At 45.6% G+C, this 21,828-nt stretch overlaps 1 protein-coding gene across 4 annotated transcripts in view; it reads left to right on the top strand.

The window, feature by feature from the left end:
* Positions 1-21,828, top strand: part of MED8 (mediator complex subunit 8) — a 29,600-nt gene that overhangs the window by 146 nt on the left and 7,626 nt on the right. Inside the window, exons 1-4 of one of the 4 annotated variants that reach the window (XM_053245445.1) lie at positions 7-184; positions 3,140-3,258; positions 8,244-8,376; positions 11,068-11,212. In XM_053245445.1, coding sequence (XP_053101420.1) covers positions 3,237-3,258; positions 8,244-8,376; positions 11,068-11,212 — 300 coding nt within the window. In that variant the 5' untranslated portion in view covers positions 7-184; positions 3,140-3,236. Of the gene's footprint in view, positions 1-6; positions 185-3,139; positions 3,259-8,243; positions 8,377-11,067; positions 11,213-21,828 lie in introns of those variants that run through there. The other 3 variants (XM_053245447.1, XM_053245446.1, XM_053245448.1) reach the window with 3 other exon arrangements.

The raw sequence follows: 21,828 nt of genomic DNA, 5'->3' as shown, positions 1-21,828 counted from the left end.
GCGCTTTGGGGGCTTGAGTTGGGGCTGACTGGTCATGGGTGGGGGGCGGCTCCGGCTGAAGTGTCCCGGACAGAGATGGGTTCAGGTCGAGGTTGCCGTTGCCTTCACTCAAGCACCCCGCCGGCTCCCAGCCCCTTCCTCCCGGCTTCCCTAGGGCAGATCTCATGTGCCCCCCGCCCCGCCGGTAAAGCATTAGCCTGGCCAAGAAACCGCTCTGGGCAGAGGCCAAACAGTACTTCCAAACTGCAGTTGGGGAGAGGCCATAACTCACTAGCAGAGCGCATATTTTGCGCGTGTAAGATTTTGAGTCCAATCCCCGCATCTTTCCGCTTAAAGGATTTCAGTATTTAGAGTCTTGCTGGAGAGCTACGACTAGCCACCAGATCAGACAGTACTGGGCTAGATGGACTAATGGTCTGATTTGTATAAGGCAGCATGTTCCTATATCCAGGGTGGTACAAATAAATTTACTGAGTTAGGTAGACAAAGGAAGGCAACGGACGTGGAGTTCGCTGCGCCTGCTAATCTCTTAAATATGGGTCTGAGATCAGGACATGTTGCACATCGAGGGGCGTAGCAAGGTTGGAGCGGGCCCAGAGACAAGATTTTAAAGTGGGTGGGGGGCTCACTGAAGCTCAGCTCATGAAGTAAAGAAATCTTAAATGAGGCTGAATAGTGGTAACAAAAAGCATAGTAAAATTTTTATATATATATAATCTCTGTGCCACAATAGAACATCATCTTAAAATATTTTTTAAAGGTTTTGTAAGTTGTGAACGGTGCAAGTCATTTAATGGTACTAGAGAAAGACATGCTGCTCTGGTAGCTCCAGGTCTTAACACTCACATCAATCTCAGAGAATGAATACAATTGAAGGAAGCCCGAGTTGGTGCGCGGCTGGGGGAGTCAGTCATGTGACTTGCCTCTGGGGGTCCCCCAAGGCAGTGGGGCCCCAGACAACTGTCTCCCCTTGCCCTATTATAGTTACGCCCCTGTGCACATCCATTGGGCCCCAGGATTCTGCCTTTTATCAAGATTGGGTTTTTTTGTTTTCTAGAAGCCACAGCAGTAGAGGAATGTTTATTTAATTTGTTGACTGGGGTGTGTGTGGTGTTGGGTTTTTTGTCCAGTCCTTTCCCTAAGCCTTGCTGCAGTTTATTATCCAAAGCCTTAACAAAATTAAATATTTCAAATGTTTAATGTGTTCACAAATAATAGAGAAGAGAAATATTTTTCCCTCCCCATCCAAAGTTAATTTTCTGTTGCCTTCTAACAAACTATTTGGAATAAATTTGTCATTGTGACTAAGGAGTTTCTCCAGACTATTAATTGAATTAATCTCTATTAACTAATAGAATTACATATAGAATTTATGTAGAATGTGTGGCAAGAAGATGTGCAAACCTAACAGCAACAGTGGGACTTGCAGAGCTGCTGGTGTGAACTCAGTAGCAGTGCTGCTGTTGTAGACTACAATAGCAGTATTACCATATTTATTCCCATTATCACAAATGGGAAAACCTGTGGTAATGCTGCCAGCACAACTTCTAGTTCTCTACAGCAGCGCCACAAGACTCATTGTCACCATTAGGACTTCTCATCATGTCAGCCGCTAATACAGGGTTTGACAAACCCATAGCACTTAGTCTAGAATATTCAGGGCTAGAGTTATTTAATAAAAAATTTATTGGTCTTAGGCAGCTCTGTTTGTGTTCTGGTACTTTAAGGGGAAGCCCAATTATCTTCTCCCATTACAGAGTCTGGTAATTTTGTCAAATGTCCATTGTCTGGCTCTCAAATTTTTGGGGCTTGCTCCTAGATTCAAAGAAAATTTGTTAAGGCCTATATGATAGAATTACAACAATTTTTGTTTACTAATAGAATTACATAATTTCACTAAATGTACCCTTTGGATTCTGTCCTTGAGTCATGTGGAGAACACAAAGAATTACATACAGTTGGTAGCAAACTTGTTTTCTCTAACTGAAGACAGAAGTTTTTATTTCCTTTTATATATTCCCTGTAGTTTCCAAATATAGATTCTAATATTGAATTGCATAGTTGTAGATGTTGGTGTGATATTAAAACTTAATAAGCTGGAGGGGTGACACCAGGAGCTTTAGCCATCAACATACTTCTCTATGAAGCTCTGACTTATTACTAGCAACTAGAATAGAACTAATTGTTCAATGTCCTTTATACCCACCAGAATGTCTCTGTGTTTGTATTTCTGATATTGTGTCTTTTTAGAAGCCATTAACCTGATTATCTTTAGTCGAGAGGAGGAAAATATTCTAGTGTGAACTGAGCATTAAGTATATAATTGTGACTGTTTGGATCTGCAGATAGCTGAAAGCAGTGTTTTGCAATGGGGGCTGTCCTTTACAGCCTTTAGAGTTAATAATGAAACATGGTTATTTCACTGCAGATCTTTAGTTGTTAGCTAAGCTCTTTCTACACATTGTCCTGGGATGTCCTCATTAAATCCTGTGGCTTTCAGTACCACATATACGCTGATGACACCAAGCTCTTTCTCTCTGTCTCATAACTCTTTTCCTCCATCCAATTGTACATCTTTGCCTTCCTGTTTGATTTTTCTACTTGGATTCTTTATTGTTGTCTTAAATTCAGTATATCCAAGACTAAACTTTTCACTTTTCCTCCCAAGTCCTTTTATCTTAACACTCCATTGACAATGTCACCATCCATTCTGTTTCCTAGGTACAAAACTTTGGCTTTATCTTTGACTCTGCGGTCATTTCTCTTTTTCTGTCAATTGTCTCAACTTCCTCCCTCTTCCTCTGTAGTCTCCCCTGTGTTGAACTTGAGATTGTAAATGTAAGCTTCTCTGGGCAAAGAACCGTCTCTTATAACTGCAAAGCACCATGCACCATTTAGAGTGAAGTAGTTTCTTCCAAATTCCCTGAAGCATATATTTCCTTCCTGTGGTAATACTATATAGTGTTAAAGGACTGAGTTGCCGTGGTATGTCCGAAGTACTTGAAAGTAATAAGCAAGAGAGACTGGGAGACTGAACAGATGTAAAGGTTGAGACTGCATGATGTTGCTACAGGGAGAGTTGTCAGGGAGATAACTTCATAGAGGAACTGATGTACCCAACCATTTTTGTTCTTTTCAGAGGGAGGAGAAGCAGCTTGAACTATCCCTGGAGTCTCTCATCAGTCAGGTGGCTGACCTGAAGAATTCCTTGGTCAGTTTCATTTACAAGCTAGAGAATGAATATGACCGTCTTACCTGGTAAGAGGCTAGAAGGGAGATTATGCTTGGTTGCAGCCTGCTGTTGCATCATTCCAAATAGCTTGGGTCATGCTCCAAATCACAGTTGAGTCTGTTCATTGCACAGGATCACACAAGATCTCTGTAGGCTACCCTAGTTATGTTAAACATATTACTTTAGCCAAAAGCTGTGATGAAACAGATATTTAAAGTTTAAAATTTAAGAACAAGCCAATGCAAACGGTAACCATCATAACATAGGTGGCAGTTAAAAGGTCAATCAGTATACATATCAAGTACAGTATACATACCAAGTACATAGTGCAGCCCACCTTATTTCCATCTTTCCCTCTGAATCACCCTTACAATTTAGTGCAGTCTCTTCTAGGGCTTTCCCCCCTTGATCTTTTGTGCTTCCACAACAATTAAGGATTCTTTATATGTAATATATGAATTGTGATCCTTTAGAGGAAGTATATAATATCAGCTGGAGTATACAGATTAATTAATGGGGGATACAAAATTATCCCAAAATTAATGGAGGATAGAATATTTTCCTGGGCTCAGCATTTCATTTACCTAAAATGTCTTGCTTGCAGTACTGTAATTCCCATGGGGATAGCTCTGAGGAGAGCTACAGTTCCCAGCTGCCCTTTCATGGTTTCCTGGACAGCTTCGCGCAGCTTGCTGAACTCCTGATCAGCCCCGGTTACTTTCCCCATCCAGCTTCTTGGCCAGCACCAGGTGCTTTCCCAGTCTTCTCACACAGCTTCCTGGTTGGCCCCATGGTTCTGATAAAGAGAGGCCACTGGGTACTGGAAGTGTGCAGGGAGGGTCATGTCGGGATTGGATGCCTCCTTGCAGTACCAGAGCGGGGTCCTACAGGTTAAACAGTGTTGAATCCTCTGATGATAGCTAGTCCTTCTGAATCCTCTGATGATAGCTAGCGTGACCTTCAAATTTTGGTATAGAACTTCCCCTTGAGATATCTACTGTGCAGTGTGTCCAAATGATGGCTGTATATAAATTCTAGCTACTTAAGGCCCTTTAGCCTGTTTATAATAGCTTTAGAAGAATGATCTATTAAAAAGGAGAGCCTCTAAATCAATACCTAGGGGCCAAAAAAACCCTCACTTTCAAATGCAATCCCTACCCTTGTGTTAAAATCCCCACACATAAGGATATAAGCTCTAGGAAAACACAGCTTATTAAATCGTCCAAGTCCTTCCATATCTTTACCAACCTTTGATTCTCAGGGGGGAAATAGACATTAATACAGAGGAGGTACTCTTTGCTATCAGTATCTATCAAATTTGTATACCACCCCAAACTTCTGTCTCTAGGCAGTTTACAGTTTAAACTGTAGTGAGAGAAGATAACTATTCTGGATCCTGAAGACCATTTGGGGTCTCCTTCTAGTTATTGACACAAAGATGGCTAGGCCTCCCCTAGCACACCCTTCTTTATGGTTCTTTGCTGAGCAGGAAAGACATTTAAATCCAAGGAAAGGATTAACAGCCAAAGAAATCATCTTCCTGTATCCAGGTTTCTTGTATGCAAATTATTCTAACTCTATATCAATTTCCAATAAGCTCCTTATCTACTAATTTATTTTCCACCCAGCCAAATTCCATGATATTATATTCACCCTATCTTAACCAGATCCTAATCAGTTTATTTTATATGCACCCGAATTACCTGCACCAATTTTCTTCCACTCAGAACTATAAGAACTCTCATTCCCTACTGTTGCATGAGGACATCTACGCTGCTCCAGAGGGCAGGGCTATGCAAATCAGATAGAATAAGTAGCTTGTGGAGGATGGCCCTCCTAGTTCTTCTAGTCCTGTGCTTGCTCCAGCATCTTTTTCTCTCTAAAAGCCTTATCTATATTTCCCCCCATCTCCCAAAAACCCCTCTCTTCATCAACCTGTCCCTCCTCGCCTCTGTTACTGGAGCCAGCAATTGAGCTATGCAGAGAGGTCTTTGTATTAGGAACATCATTATTCCTAATGGAAGACAGGAGATTTTTAACTTCCCTCTACCTCAACCCCCTAGCAGCATGCCGAGCATCTTTAGTTCCTTGCCATTGCTTGCTCTAGACGCAGGCATTTTGGACCTGGGGGAAGGGACGTCGGGCCTCCCACCATTTGGTCGCGAGCTACACTGATGCCATGAAGACCAAGTGCACAGTAGGACCCCATTTCCCACTTCTAGGGGGCCCCCAGGAGAGGATAGCTCTTCACGTTCGGTACCGCTGCCACCTTCCAACCCCAACCCCATTTCTGGGCCAGTCTGCACCTCCTCGGCAGTGGTGCCACAAGCAGCTATACTCAAGCCTTCTAGACCAGCCCTAGACCTTGCACAGCACCAGCCAGCCCCTTGTGGGCCCTCTATGCCGACTCCAGCCCACTTGGCATCTGCAGCCCTAGCTAGCCCCACCCACGATCACTGCAAGTGTCTCTCTGAGCACACAGTCCGACTGACAAGGGCCGCTGGAGCCAGGCAGGCTGGTTGTTCTGCCTCATGAAGTAGGCCCTGACAGCTGATCCCAGAAAGTGTGCCAAACAGCAACAGCCATGCAGCAGGGTGTGGGGGACGTGCCCCAAAGTCCCATAGAGGACTCTGAGGTTTCAGAGACTGATTCACCAGCAGAACCAGTGAGACCAGGGCCAAGTCCCGACCCAAAACTATAGATTTGTCAGGGGTGCCCCGCCCCCATGCCCATGAATCTCCATAGTGCCATATCTCCTGCCTGGCAATCATGGCTTTCAGAGATGTTAGCCGAATCCCTGCAACAAAGCAGGTGTTCAAAAGGGAGAAAGTGGAAGAGAAAAAGAAGAGATCCTTTTCTTCAGGTAGCCCACCTCCTAAAAAGTCAAAAAAGAAGTTGAAGGACAGCAAAAGGTCAAACAACATCTCTAAAAATAGGAAATATCCACAACATGCTTCGGAACTATCAGAGTATGACTCCTCTGGCCCCCATAATCCTCACGGGTCTCTCCCATAAGACCCAGACCTTTTTTACCCTGTCCAGGAACCCAGGAAAGAGGGGGAATGGTAAGATCACCAATTCATGGACTCTATGTCACACAGATTGTTTATTCCAGACGACTTTGCTCCCCTATTAAATAAGACAAATCAGACACTCAGATTACTTCTGGCACCTCCACAAGAGGAAAAGGCCAGGACCAAAGGGGCTCTTCCCAAGAAAGCCTGGAATTCCTTCAAGTTCCACCCATGGTTGGACCAGTAGTGGGATCCCTGAGAGCACTGTCCTTATCCTTGTGCAGCACAGCTCCTCATAGAAGTATCAGGAGCTGTGCTGCCTAAGGATGGGGACAGTGCTCTCAGGGATCCCTCTGATAAAAAGATGGAGGCTTCTCTCAAGAGGATCCATGAGGCTTCCTCTCTCGCCATCTGCTTTTCTACAGTGGCCTCTATTATTGCAAGAGCGTTTCTGCTATGAGTGGACAACCTTATCTGGAATCCACCCGAGGATCCCGGACAGGCCTGTCACCTTGCCTCAAGATGAGCACTTTTAGTCTGTTCTACATCATAAGAACATAAGAACAGCCCTGCTGGATCAGGCCCAAGGCCCATCTAGTCCAGCATCCTGTTTCTCACAGTGGCCCACCAGATGCCGCTGGAAGCCACAGACAGGAGTTGAGGGCATGCCCTCTCTTCTGCCATTACTCCCCTGCAACTGGTACTCAGAGGCATCCTGCCTTTGAGGCTGGAGGTGGCCCACAGCCCTCCGACTAGTAGCCATTGATAGACCTCTTGATAGACATCATGGGAGGGCCCTTCACCGGGGTCATCCCCTTGGTCTGTTAATGCTGCGAGCAGACCTCCGGGGTTCTCAGTCACAGTGACTTGGTGCATTGGCTGCTGGAACCCTGGAATGTGCCTCCCAAACAGCAGTTCTCCCACTACGAGAAGCTTCACCTCCCTCCCTCTGTCCTCTGGCAACCCCAGCAATAACTTTACCACCAGCCAGGTATGGGAATATCGGTGCAAGCCAGCCACCGAGGCCTGGTGGATGGGCACTACCTGTTTTAGCACCAATCATTCCTAGATTATCAAGACTCCACTCCATGAATCAATTAACACAGTTATAATCTGCCCTTGCCATTTACCGGCTATGGGAAATGCAGGTGAGCCATCGGCAAGCCCTGACATGTTGCCCACCATCGCATAGGGGCAATCTTTCTTTAGATGTCTCGATTGCCCATCGGAAAAACAGGGGCCTCTAGTCACACCAGGGAAGGGGAGGTTACCCACCCATTCCCAACCCAGCAGGTCCCTCACAGGTCTCCATTCCTGTAGCTGTCGGGTTCCAACAACCACCAGTGCAAGGAGTGAAAAACTGGGGTTCGGCTGGCCTCCGTCTGGCCCTGGGTCAAGGGGCACACCCTACCCAGCACCCAAGGCTGGCAGGCCTCCTGGGGACCCGGACGAGTTATGTCCTTATCCCCATCCAGTCATTTAGGTCTTCGGTGTTTCCATTCTTCCCTTGTCTACTCCAGCTTTTTCACAGGCCAGGTGGGTATTATATTGTTGATATCCTCAGATTCAAACCTCAGGCTGAGAGTCAAACACAGAGAACATTTTGGCTCTCACCCTTTAGTAAGCCACTGGCCTCTATATATCTATATGAAGGAAGGAGACAGAAAGCTCTCAGAAACTGGTCTTCCCCAAATACTCCAGCCTCTGTTCCTAGTTATGTATATTTGGATAGTGAAGAGAAACTTCAGAGTCTAACATTCAATTTTGTATTGAGTTAACAGACTAAGGCTGTAGTCCTGTTCACACTTTTGCAATAGTAGACTATAATCCTGGTCAATTGCAAAATTGGGATCCAGTTACTGTTTCAGAAATCGAAGCACTAGTTAAAAACTGCAAGAAGGGAAAGGCCCCAGGACTTGATTGTATTATAACTGAATTTGTTAGTGATAGCCTTGATTGGTGGACTCCCCTCCTTGCTTCTCTTTTTACTTACATAGATGCTTCGGCTATAATCCCGGAGGACTGGGGTGTTTCAATAATAGTACCACTTTACAAGAAAGGATTAAAGGAGGATCCAAATAATTACCGGCCAATTAGTCTTCTTAGCGTTGTCAGCAAGTTATATGCCAGGTATCATTTGACAAAACTCCAGGATTGATTGGATGATCAGTGTATCCTAATGGCTGAGCAAGCAGGGTTTCGAGAAGGCTTCTCTACAACTCATCAAGTATTTACATTGCAATTTTTGGCTGAAAAATATTCCTTTAGACCTAAATTGTCCCTGTTTACTGCTTTTATAGACTTCAAGGCAGCGTTCGATTCCATATCTAGGGACAAACTCTGGCTGAAGTTAAAGGAATCATCTATGGACCACCGTTTACTTTTACTAATTTACAATTTCTATCGTAATACCCATCTCAGAGTACAATGCTCTAGAAAAGGGCACCTCTCATCTGAGATTCCTACCTATAAAGGAGTTCAGCAAGGATGCATCCTTGCCCCAGTCTTGTTTAATTTTTTACATAAACTCAATAGTTTCGCATTTTAATGATTTGGATTTGCACCCCCTGCCCCAAACTTGTTGGCAGACATGTTTCATTATTGCTCTATGCGGATGATATTGCCCTTTTATCTCAATCTAGTATAGGTCTCAGTCGTGCTTTGACCTCCTTAGGTAAGTATACTGAGAAGGAGGCTTTAGAGATCAGTTATTCTAAGACCAAGATAATGGTGTTTTCAAAGCACCCGAAAATCTTTAAATGGACAATAAACGGGCATAGTATTGAACAGGTTAAGGTTTTTAAGTATTTGGGGGTAGTATTCCACCAAACTGGAACACGTAAATCCCATCTTGATTATATTTCCCAAGGTGCTCAGCAGATGGCAAATGTGATTAAGTCCTTCTATTACTCTAGGGGTGCCTTTTTCGTACCAGTGGCTATAAAATTGTTGAAGGCCAAGATATATCCCCAAATTCTTTATGGGGCGCAGATCAGTCCTCTGGAAAATTTCTCTCAGTTTGAAACAGTACAAACTAAATTCCTGAGGGCTATTTTTCAGGTACCCAGGGGTACTGCAAATGCCGTCCTTCGTAGGGAAGCAGGGGTCACCACTCTGAAAGCAAAAGTATGGTTTTGCATAATTAAATTTTGGTTAAGCCTGGTCTTCTTTCCGGCTGGTCTTGCCCCTTTAGTGTTATCAGACAGTTTTGTTTCCAAATGGAAATCAGCTTTGAAATTAAAATTGCATCACTTGGGCAAGTCTCAAGAAGATCTTATTGGGTGAGGATTAGAGCAGGCACTTTGCTTTGTGAAGCAATGGCTCTGAGATAAAGATTTGCAGGAGGAGTCCGCACAGTTACCCAAGGGAATTCACTTAGGTTCTCAAACCTTTAGCTATAAACCAGCTGAATATTTAGACCAGATCTTGGTACCAAAATTTAGGAGATTTCTGACCCTCGCACGATTGAACATTCTCCCCTCAGCAGTACTTGATGGTAAATTCAAACGACTTCCTTACTATCAGCGCAGTTGTCCCTGTGGCTCAGGGGATATACAGTCTATCACCCATGTTATTCTTTATTGCCAGTTTTATAAGAACGCTCGCACCAGATTTATTGCTCCTATTTTAGCCATTTATCCTGATCACACATACCAATTTTATTTGGAAATTATGCTGGCCAATTTTAAACCTGTAATTTCAGATAATGTGGCAAAGGTGATTTTGTAAACTTTTGAAATTCTTGAATTTTCTTATTAATGCTATTAATTGTTATTGTGTGTTAATCTGATGTGTTACCGCAATAAACATACTACTACTACTACTAATAATAATAATAATAATAATAATAATAGATTTGTAACAGATAAATTAATGGAGATTAAACAAAATGATAGTAATGATAAAATTGTAAGAAAAAAAGAATCTATATCTATCTATATATCTTTCTCTTAGATGTACCTGTTGCTAATCCCATGCGTGGCAGCTCTCATGAGAGTTTGCGAGCGTGCTGCCGGCAGGGGAAGAGTAAAGCAGCAGCAGCGCCAGGCAGGCGGGGAGAAAACAATGATGGTGGCGGCGGGCAGGCAAAGAAAATGGCAGCGGCAGGGGGAGAACTAGAGGTGCAGATGCTCTGCTCCTGGCCCAGCTAGTTATGTATAATTATGTATTGTGAAACTTGAATAAGTAGAGCTCCAAACTTTAATTACTTGATTAGGGTCAAACCGCCTTAGGAGCAGGAAGAAGCATGGCAGCAAGGGGGAGGAGGAGTGAAAGAATCAGCCAGCGCTGCGCAGCCAGTGAGCAATTCTGAAGGATTTGGCTTCAGCACGTGGCAGGGCTGGCAGGGGAAGATGGGATGTGGCGGCTGTTGCCAGATTTGGCTTATTTTAAGCCAAATTTTGGGTTACGGCCCATTTGACCCATGAGTATACCCCTTAGGTTCTGGCAATGGCTGGGAGTTTGACACCCTGGTCCTAGAGTCAGAATGTTGTGAAATCTTCCATCTTGTGGGAAGTGGGATCTCTTCAGCCTGTTCCCCCTACACACACACACACACCCCTCAAATATATCCTGCATAGCAAATCTGCATATGTTAACTCCGTTTGCTGTGAAATCTGCTAAAAGTAGAGGTGATTATGGTATGCCACTATGGTGATCTGCCAGAGACAGAGATTATTGATATTCTAATTTGTGATGGTCATTGCCTTCTAGCTAAAAAGGTGAAGATTTTAATTGCCCTGAGCCATTGACAAAGATGCTGTCTACCTGTGCTTCATGCCCTTCCTTCTCATTGTTTTCTTTTCGCTATCTCTACCTTAGGCCCTCAGTGCTAGACAGCTTTGCACTGCTCTCAGGTCAGCTGAACACCCTGAATAAAGTGCTGAAGCATGAGAAAACTCCATTGCTGCGCAATCAGGTTATTATTCCCTTAGTGCTGTCCCCAGACCGTGATGAAGACATAATGGTAAGGTTCTGACAACTTACATCTTTTCTCAACCATATAAATCCTTTTTGGCTCCAGGATGAGTGACAAAGTGGAGTGAGAAGTTGGGCATGGCAAAATGAATAGTAGCAAAATAAGTACTGATATAAATAGTAATATATCTGTTTTGGCATAAATCAAAATGATTTATTAGTTTTACTGATAACTGTCATTAGGATGACATTTAGATGTGAATAGGGAATCATTAGAAGTTGAATGTGAATAGTGTATAAACCAGAAGAGTGCAGAGTATTCTCTTCAAAGTGGAAAAGCGATGTTCTCCCTGAGATTCTCTTTGCCCCTCTTTTCTCTGTCATCAGAGGACTGTTCTAATAACAGCAGAATGGTGGTAGCGTCTTGAGATGGTAAAATGGATGTGACACTTCAGGCTGCAAGTGAAGGAATTGCATTTTTATTGTTTTTCTGGATATGAACTCTCTGTAAGTAGAAAAACTAGCAAAACAGTGGATAAATTGAGCTGAACACTCTCACTGATCTAGTGTTTTGCTTGTAAAGAGTTCCCTCCCCGCAAGAATTTTTGCTTTTATTAGTAATAGAAATAGAACTGGTTACATCTCTGAGATTGACATAATCATGCATGAATAAGAGCAATTACTCATCCACAGCAGAGAAAGCAGGAGAAAGGAAAAAAGACTTGTACAGAGTAATAATATTTAAGTATACTTGAATGAATTAAGTTAATCTATTTTAAAAAAATAGAGGGTACATCTAAAAACTAAATCCAATCATCAGAGAAAAAGTGAACCTTGAGCCTCACACAGAACTCTCACCTTGGCCTCAGTTGAGCAATTTAAAACATAAAAATTCAATGGAGAAGAAAATGTAAGCGTTAAAACACAGGTTCTACCAAAAGAAAAAGGTATACATATGCTATATACGAAGCCACATATCCACCAATATTTTGTAATCAAAATTCCCATCTCGTCCCATACAGGTATGCAAAACGTCACAGTAAAGTAAGTGACAGTAATCAGTTAAACCTTCAGCAGTCCTTCTCTTCGTTTAACAAAAAAAAACCCGGAGACATAAATGGAGAGATATTCTTTCATGAAGAGATAGACTAACTTCAGCCAAAACTGGTCTCTATAACCTCCCACAGGGAGAATAGGCTATCAAGCTATGTCACCCAGATCTCTCCCCATACATATATGTAATCCTTCTCGATTTCTTTCTGATTGTTTGCATCACAACAAGCAGTTCATTCAACAATTACCATTATACAATTTCCATAACAACTGGTGAAAGCCCATAGGAGGAAATGAAAATTTAAAAAGATGCTGAGGAGAGAGAGAAAAAATAGGGATGATAAAGGTATATATATTTTTAAAAGTTAAAATTTGATTTCAGTTAGAAGCTAAGGCTATCTAGTTAATTGTTCAAACCAAGACTTAAGAGTACCAAAAAGTCAGATACTGAGCATTCCAAATAAAATATCTCAGTATGCAGTCTTTCTCGGCTGCCGGGTGAGGACCTCTCACGTGGGTTATCCTTGCCCGCACGATCCAGAGTCAGGACAATCAATTAAGCAAAGCCTTTAAAAAGCGGGGAAGGATGACCCCTCCCAGTTCTGTTTGTCCTGCCTCGCTCCAGAGAAGGTCGTTCCTAGCTAGCTGCTTCTCCCTTATCTCTTTCACTTGAGCGTTTTTCTTCCTTATCTCTCTCCTCAGTCTCTCCATTACCAGCTTCTCCATTCTGCTTTATTTCTTAACTAATCTACTTTTAAAAAAAGGGGGGGGGGTTACTCTTTCAGACTTCTACTCTTTGGTCTCTTCCCTCCCTCTCCTCCTCCCCTTTGTTATGGAGCAGAGCAATCAGGGCATTTTGCATATTCGCATGCACAAGGAAAAGAAAACTCAGCAAACACAGCCTAAATGGATCATCCAGGCAGGTCCCTCAAGCCCATGCCAGGTCTTTGGATCCGTCGCAGCCCCCACAGCTGACGCTGGACTCTCTCTTGGACGGCCACGGAACTCAAAGGAGCGCTGCAGAAGCTCAGCTAACGTCTCTCACCAGGACGCAGAAGCGCTTTTGCCCACTCTCCCCGACCCAGCTCTCCAGGCAGCTGAGATAGTGGAGCTAGAGGAGGCTTCCCCCTCAGATGCCGAGGCTGTCCGCTACCCAGCTGAGCCCCCCCACCGCCCCCCCACCGCGGGGCCTCTGGAGAGGAAAACGCTGCTGCCTGAGTCCGCTACCCAGCTGAACCCCCTGCCGGCCCCCCCGTGGGGCCACTGGAGAGGGAAACTGAGCCCCCGCCGGCCCCCCTGCGGGGTCGCTAGAGAGGGAAACGCTGCTGCCCGCCTCCTCTATTGCCAACGTCCTGGGCTTCTCAGCAGGCAGCCCCTCCACGATGCGCCCAGCCAACCAAGTAGCAACGGAGCTACACCTACTCACGAGGAGGCCAGCAGCCACCATCCAGCCAGACCGGTGAGTCCTGAACCTCATGGCTCCTCTCTCCTGGGCCCATCCAATCCTGCTAGGCTCCCCTCCACTCCTTCTGCCCCAGTGAGCCTAGACCTTCCCAAGACATGCCCGTGGCCTGGCAAGCCTGGTTTGTGGAGGCAATGCATGCATCATTGGAGAGTCTCAAGCCCCAACAGGCAAAGCATAAAAAGCACAAATGCAAAGAGACACCGTCCCCTTCTTCTGGGGATTCCTCCTCTTCCTCATCAGAGACCCCTGGCAATCCTAAGTGGTCCCACAGGTCTAAGGGGGAAAAGAGGGCATCCAAACGTAGCAAGGCCAAAAAATCCAAAAGAACTTCTAAACGTGGCCACCGCCATTTTAATCCACACTCTTCTGATATCTCTGATTATGACTCCCCGGTCCCTCGCCTTCCCCCCTCGGAAGTGCCAGTGGAACTACCTCCCACTTTACCACTACAGGCTCCCTTGGCCGGGCCTTCATTTCAACTCCCACTCCCCCCGGGTTCAGGAATCCCTATTCAGGATCCTACCCCCAGCAAAGAGGGCGAGTGGTCTGACGGCCAGCAGCCAGATTCATCCCAATCCTCCCGCAGGCTCCTGCCCCCTGAGGAATTTTCTCAGCTCCTCCTGAAAGCCCTGTACACTCTGGGCCTTCATTCAGACCTACCTAAGGAAGCTCCTCCTCCTTCTAGAGAATCTTTGGTGCTTCCTACTGCTGCGTCTAACCAACCTCTTTTTCTTCTCCCTGAGACTTTTTCAGAGGTAGTGAAACAGGAATGGCAAGCCCCTGCTTCCTCCAAGAAAACGGCGGCTATTGTCTCCAAGCAGTATGCTTTCATTCCTGCAGCAACAGCTCTTTTTCAGGGGCCCCCAGTCGATGGCCAGGTGGCCGCCCTTACCTCTGGGGCCATTCTGGCAAGAGATGGGGAGTCCTCCCTTAAGGACCCCAGAGAAAGAAAATTGGAAGCGCAGCTGCACAAGAACACTGATGCCATATCGATCTCCATCAAGGCCTCTGTTGCTGCCTCCATTCTTTCCAGGGCAGCTCTCCTGTGGTCGGACGAATTGCTTCAAATTCCACCCCTCGAACCAGCACGCCAATGCCTTCATTGCATTAAAAATCCAGAAGGCCCACGCCTTTATTGCTGACGCTACCCTGGACTTGGTGCGCTTCAGGGCAAGGGCCACAGTGACTAACATCGTTGCACGACGTACCCTATGGCTCAAACACTGGCAAGTGGACCAGACCTCCTGCACAAACCTGATCGCTGTGCCCTTTACGGCTTCCAAACTATTTGACGATGAGGCCCTGCAAGAGGTCCTCATTGACACAAAGGAGAAAAAGAAGGTTCTCCCCTCTTCTTTTTGCAGAGACAATAAACGCCAGAACCGCAAAAACTTCCAGCCTTTTCGTTCCTTTCGCCAGAATTTGAAGCCCAGAGACTGTGATTTCCGTACATCCCACCCTTGGTGGAATCGGCAACGCTTCAACCCTCGCAGTTCAACCAACAAGCACTTCGGGCAACCCCCCAAGCCACGGCAGGCCTCCTGACTCTCCGCCCCCTCGCGTGGGGGGCCGCCTAGCCCATTATTTCCACGCGTGGGACTCCTCCATTTCCGATCGTTGGGTGCTGGACTCCATCCAAAACGGGTGCAAGATCGACTTCACTTCACATCCCAGAAGTCGTTTCCTTCCAACCCCTCGGTCCCGGTGTCATCGCAGACACTCAGCTCTGCTGCAGGCGATACTCCACCTCCTTCACATCTCAGCCATAGAACGGGTTCCAAAGGAACACCAGGGACATGGCATTTATTCCATCTTATTCACCGTCCCCAAGCGGGACGGCTCACCGTCCCCAAGCGGGACTGTCCTCGATCTAAAAATTTTGAACAAATTTGTCAAACGTCGCAGGTTCCGCATGGAGACGGTCCGTTCCATCTCAGAGGCCTTACACCACGGGGACTTTTTAGCCTCAGTCGACCTGACAGAGGCATACCTGCATGTCCCAATTCATCCAGATCATTGCCGTTTTCTTCGTTTCTCCTACAACGGCTCCCACTACCAAAACACCTCCAAAAGCAATCTGACTCCCTCCAACAGACTACAGCATCTCGGGGTGCTCATAGACACCCTCTCAGATTGCCTCTTCCTTCCCCAGGACAGGATTGCCAAGATCCAAGCGCTGATTCGTCAAACCCTTCGTTCCAGGTTGACCCAGCTGCTCTCCCTGGCACAACTCCTAGGTCTGATGGTCTCCTCCCTGGAAGCTGTTCCCTGGGCTCGCCTTCACTTCCGCTCCCTTCAGTGGTTGCTGCTCCCACACCAGGCCGCCATCGCCCAGAGGAGTCGCAAGAGAGTGGAACTCCCCCCACCAGTATGTCTCTCTCTGAACTGATGGCTTCTGGACTCCAACCTGACCAAGGGGCGGCCCTTCCTGGATCCCCCCGCTCCATCATCACAGCCGATGCCAGCCTCTTGGGCTGGGGGGCTCAGTACTTCAGTCTCTCGGCCAAGGGCTCCCGGTCCCCATCCGAAGCCAGTCACAATATCAATTGGCTCGAGCTCCGGGCCATTCACCTCGCGCTCCTAGCCTTCAGGCGCCAGATTCAACATCAAGATGTCTTGATTCGAACAGACAACACAACCGCCAAGGCCCATGTGAACCGCCAGGGGGGCACCAGATCCAAATCTCTTCACACAGAGGCGGTCCTTCTCCTAACTTGGGCGGAAGCACACCTTATGTCGATCCTGGCCCATCACGTCAGTGGCTCTCTGAATACTCAAGCCGACTGGCTCAGCAGACAAGAGCTTCACCCAGCAGAGTGGAGACTCAAACCCGAGATCTTCCTTCAGCTCTCTCGCCGCCTAGGCCATCCTTCAGTGGACCTCTTTGCATCCCCAGCGAACTCCCAGCTCCTGAGATTCTTCTCCTGGTTCCCGTGCTCCGCAGCGGAGGCAGTGGACTCCCTTTCGTCTCCCTGGACCAGGGAGCTCCTCTATGCCTTTCCTCCAATACCTCTTCTCAGCAGATTTCTCCGTCGTGTCCACCTCCTCCACGCACAAGTAATCCTAGTGGCTCCCTTCTGGCCAAGGCGCCCCTGGTTCCCAGAGTTAGTCCATCTCGCCGTGGTAGGTCCCTGGTTCCTGCCTCCCGCCCCAGACCTCCTCAGCCAAGGCCCAATCTTCCACCAAGACCCCACGTGGTTCCGGCTTGCTGCCTGGAGGCTGAGCGGCTCCGACTGAGCAAGAGAGGCTACACGCAAAAAGTCCTGTCTATGATACTGGCCTCTCGCCGGGCCTCTACCAACCGCATTTACCAATCTACTTGGAGGGTATTCCTCCGCTGGTGCAACAAGATTGGCACTCCTCTCGACCAGTGTCGGATGCCAGAACTACTCCATTTCCTTCAGGACAGCCTAGACAAAGGCCTCAAGGCTAATACTATTAAAAGACATGTGGCTGCACTCCTTCCCCTTCTCTCTCCTTCCGTTCAGCATGACTCTCAGTCTCAGATGCACCTCCATCGATTCCTGAGGGGCGCCACTCTTTCCTCCCCACCTGTGGTCCACAGGTTGCTATCCTGGGAGCTCCACAAAGTGCTGCGAGTCCTCCACGCTTCACTTTTTGAACCGACAAAATCCATCCCGCTCCGGATCCTGTCGTACAAACTCATCTTCCTAGTGGCAATCACCTCAGCACGTTGGATCTCGGAACTCAAAGCCCTCTCTGCCAATCCACAGCTATGCGTTTTCTCTCAGGACTCAGTTCGTCTGATTCCCGACCCGTCCTTCCTACCTAAGGTCCCTTCGATCTTCCATAGATCCCAGGATGTTCTGCTTCCCTCTTTCTGCCCTAACCCTTCTAACCGGAAGGAAAAACAATGGCACAAACTCGATGTACGTCAAGGCCTAAAGACCTACATTTCCAGGACTGCTTCATTCAGGTCCTCTGAATCCCTATTTGCGTCCTTTCTCCCGGCCTCCATGGGCCGCCCGGTTTCCTCATCAACTCTGGATTGGTGGATCAAGGCATGTATTGCGTTGGCCTACGAGGTGCAACACATTCCTCTGCCTCTCAGACTCACTGCTCACTCTACACGCTCTGTCGCCACGTCTGCAGCCTTTTCAACCAATGCACCACTGGATGAAGTATGCAGAGCGGCTACTTGGTCGTGCCCATCCACATTCACACGACACTATAAACTAGACCTCTTCAAATCAGCCCAAGCTGCATTTGGCAGAAGGGTACTTCAGCAGGTTCTTCCTCCCCAGTAGCCAACGACGCTCCCACCCCGGGTCTTCAGCTGTGGCATGTCCCACATGAGAGGTCCTCACCCGGCAGCCGAGAAAGGAGCATTGGTCACTCACCGTGAAGGCTTCTTCTGACTGCCGGTGTTGAGGACCTCTCGACCCACCCAGGTCATCTACGGCTACTGGTTCTGCACTCTGTATTTTCTTCCTGGGGGCCTGATTAACTATACTTTTTTCTTATACCTTTCTTAGCAGCTCAGCTAAACTAAACAAAACTGGGAGGGGTCATCCTTCCCCGCCTTTTAAGGCTTCGCTTAATTGATTGTCCTGCCTCTGGAGCATGCGGGCAAGGATAACTCACGTGAGAGGTCCTCAACACCGGCAGCCAGAAGAAGCCTTCACGGTGAGTGACCAATGCTCCTTTTTAAAGCTATTATTATCATATATTGAAATAGTGCCAATAATCTTATGCCTTAAATTTAAAATTCCCTCATTCTTAATATATCTCATCTCCTCTATGAAAAGGAAAAGAGAAACATAAAGAAACAAAGGACAAAAATCTGTGGCAATTCTTTAAGTTATTAAAACTATCGGGTTTATCATACAACATCCCAATTCCTAATTAGGTTGTTATCAGTTTTAAACTGTTATATAGAGTCCCCTAATTGAAAGGCTGATTAATGAGGTATAATATTTAATTATACTCAAAGTTAAAACCTATATATTAAACCCTAAATTAGTTACATTAATTATAGTTTCTTCCGGAAAGATATATAGCAGTTCCTTAAATCATTGGACCATTCGGGTATATCTTTTAAAAATCTCAGTTCGTGAGTAGGTTATTTCAATGCTAAACCCCTATATAGAGTTCCCTAATGTCAAGGTCTGGCCCAAGGCCAGCGAGGTACACGGCTCGGCTGCTTGCTGTGGGTGAATGACAATTGTTGAAACTCAGCAATGAGTGGGAGTCAGAGGCTCCAATTTATGGAGCCAGTCGAAAGCTCCCAGGTGTCAGGATTTACGGCTTGTCAGCCTTCGATAACAGGCGCTTGCTCCTCCGCACCGCCTCCAGTTGTGGCCTGCGTTTGAAACACCTGCGTTGCTGTGGCGTCGGTGGAGCTCCAATGCCTAAATCATCCCCTGACTGGTCGCTGACATTTTCTGCTGGTTCAGGCTGTTGAGTCTGTTCTGAACCGTCAGCTAATTCCATTGCAGTCGGGCTCTGCCCTTCAGACATTCCAGACTCGGCTGAAATGCCGACAGCTTCCCTTTCTTCCTCGCTGTCAGAGCTAGGGGACATGACACCTAAATCTTAATGGTTAAAAGAAAGAAAAAAAAGGAACAATTTACACAGGGGATAAATTAATAAGATATATTATTTAATTATACTCTGTTAAAACCTGTATGTGAAACCCTAAATAAATCAAATGTCTCAAGAAAAAGAACCACAAGGGTGGGGGGGGAGGAGACTTCAAAAGGAAAGGAAAGGAGGAACGGAGAGAGAGAGAAGAAAAAGAAAAACAAGCTCAGGAGGAAAGAAAAGTAAGAGAGGGAAGATAATTCCATTATTTTAAAAATACTGATAGATACACCACTAAAAATATCGGGCTTTTCATTTATCCCAGCACAAAAAAAGAAAGAAAAATTGGTAAACATCTCAGCTGACTCACATAACATAGGGTTAATATCAAATCTTAAAGCCAGTGTCCAAGGACGCTCTCATTAAGGGGGAGACTGAACAGTGCCAGAAATTTTACATGCCTGGGAAGAAAGGGTTATCAAGTTTCCATACAGTAAAATTCCTTCAGTTAGAATCCTTCCATGCAAATCTCGCCATAGCTACCTATCCAAGGACTAGGTAATTCTAATAAAACACAACAAAGGACATATAGCTAAAGCAAATAAACTTTTAAATAAGATTTAAATACTTAAAAGATCCCTTTTTGTAAAATCTTCCTAAATTATCTTAAAGTGAAACACCACTTGACAGTCCACCCCCTATGCTAATTTCCCCTCCCTGTATTTGGCAAAAAGTACCACGATTGCAACACCAGAATAAAAAATCATCATCACTCCATCTCAGCTGAGTAACAAGTTCAGAAATTCTTCAAAGTAAAGTCAAGATCCCGATACAAAATGCTAATTGACATGAACTGTGATTGAATGGCAGTTCCATCTATGGTACTGAACTACAAAAGACCGAGAAGTCCTGATTCCACTAAGAGAGATAGAACATAGGAAAACAGTCCTCCTCTTCTTGTGCCAAACAGCCAGTTCTCACCAGTCATTTTCATTTCATTTCCCCAGTCAGAGTTTCAAATGGCTAGTAATAGGAAGATAATTGTCCAGCCATAAAACACTTTGTTAACCGTTCAAACAGAAGGAACTATAAATCCAAGGAAGATCTTTCGAAGTCCTGGCAGGCAAATCCTCCCTAATGCAGATAAACTGAGTCTTTCCAATTGGGACTTTGTAAGTAAAACTTAAGTTCGTTAAATGTGTAAATATGTGGCATTGCAAAGCAATTTTTAAAAGACCCATTAAAAAGCTGCTTTTCTCTCCAAGCCAATCTTCTTCGCCATTCCTCTTCTCTATTGCAGATGTTGTAACAAAATTCACAATTATCTCCGACAGATTAAGTGTAGGTTAAAGATCAAAATAAAATAAGTAATTGCTGTAGCCTCCAACATTTTAAAAGGATTCTTCAAAGCAAAACTAAAATCTGATAGCATTTGAATGCTGAGCTCTCTGGTCAAGTCCATAGAAAGATTCAAAAATAGAAAATAGCAGAAAATAAGCAAAAGTTGACAGTTAAAAAAAACCCGTAAATCTGACAAACTCACAGCCGTGCTGGGAAGTTCAAGGTGAGGTGGGGGAGGTTCACGAAGAGAGAAAGAAAAGAAAGAAAAAAACCATACTAATCTCCAACAAATGCTGCGAGTAGTTTAAAGCTTAAGATTAAAATAAGAAATAAGTAATTGCTGGGATGTCAGACATTTAAAAAAAAAAAAACTCTTCAGGGCAAAACTGAAAGCTGTTAGCATTGGAATGCTGAGATCTCCAGCAAAGTAAAGATAGCAACAAAATAAGCAAGAGCTTTCAATGAAGAAGAAGAAGAAAACCGTAGATCTGCCAAACTCACTGCCGTGGACATCTCAGAGATTTATTAGGAAAGATAAGATAAGAGGAATAGAGCAGGTCGTCTGTAATTAGGCGATGAGAAGCCTCTCTTCATTCGGTCCAATGATCACGGAAAGGTCTCTCCAGATGTTCATCCAGGGTTTTCCAGACTTTTTAGGGTCTGAAGACCCCCTAGACTCCCACCTCTAGGAGGAGGACCAAGCCCTGCACACATACCGACCTCCATCTGACCGACGGAAGGTGATAAGACCAAATGATTGATGAAAGCCCTGACAGCTGGTTTAGTCAGGAGTTTTCGTTCCAGATGCCATTTTGCTTCCCTTGTAAAGAGTTTTTAATGTGGGGAAGCATTCAAGAACAGCATGTGTGCACACACCCCTCTAGCCTGAATTGGCATAGTCCATTCCATCACCTCTGCTGCTTCTGTAGACTAGACCAGATATTGAGGTGAAGGGCATAGTACAAGAAGTGTAAGTTCTCCAGTCCCTGCTCTATTGAAAACAGAAGTGGGGAGTTGCACATCTCTCCTCTATTGATCTCTTTCCTTTGCTGGCTCCAGTCACAGCTCCATAACCTGGCACCCTGCTGCCCCAGCTCTCTTGAGTCAAGGGCTGTTTATATACTGTACACCAAATGTGAGACTGCCAAACCTTTGCAGTCCAGAAGGTGGGACATCCAAGGCTGTTGTATTCCAGAATCTTGCTATTGACATTTCTAGGACATATCTTAAAACAGTGTTGTCCAGGCACTTCTCCACAAACT

The sequence above is a fragment of the Hemicordylus capensis genome, chromosome 4 (genome assembly GCF_027244095.1).
Source record: "Hemicordylus capensis ecotype Gifberg chromosome 4, rHemCap1.1.pri, whole genome shotgun sequence".
Taxonomy (NCBI): Eukaryota; Metazoa; Chordata; class Lepidosauria; order Squamata; family Cordylidae; genus Hemicordylus; species Hemicordylus capensis.
This window is presented reverse-complemented; position numbering and strand designations above follow the sequence as displayed.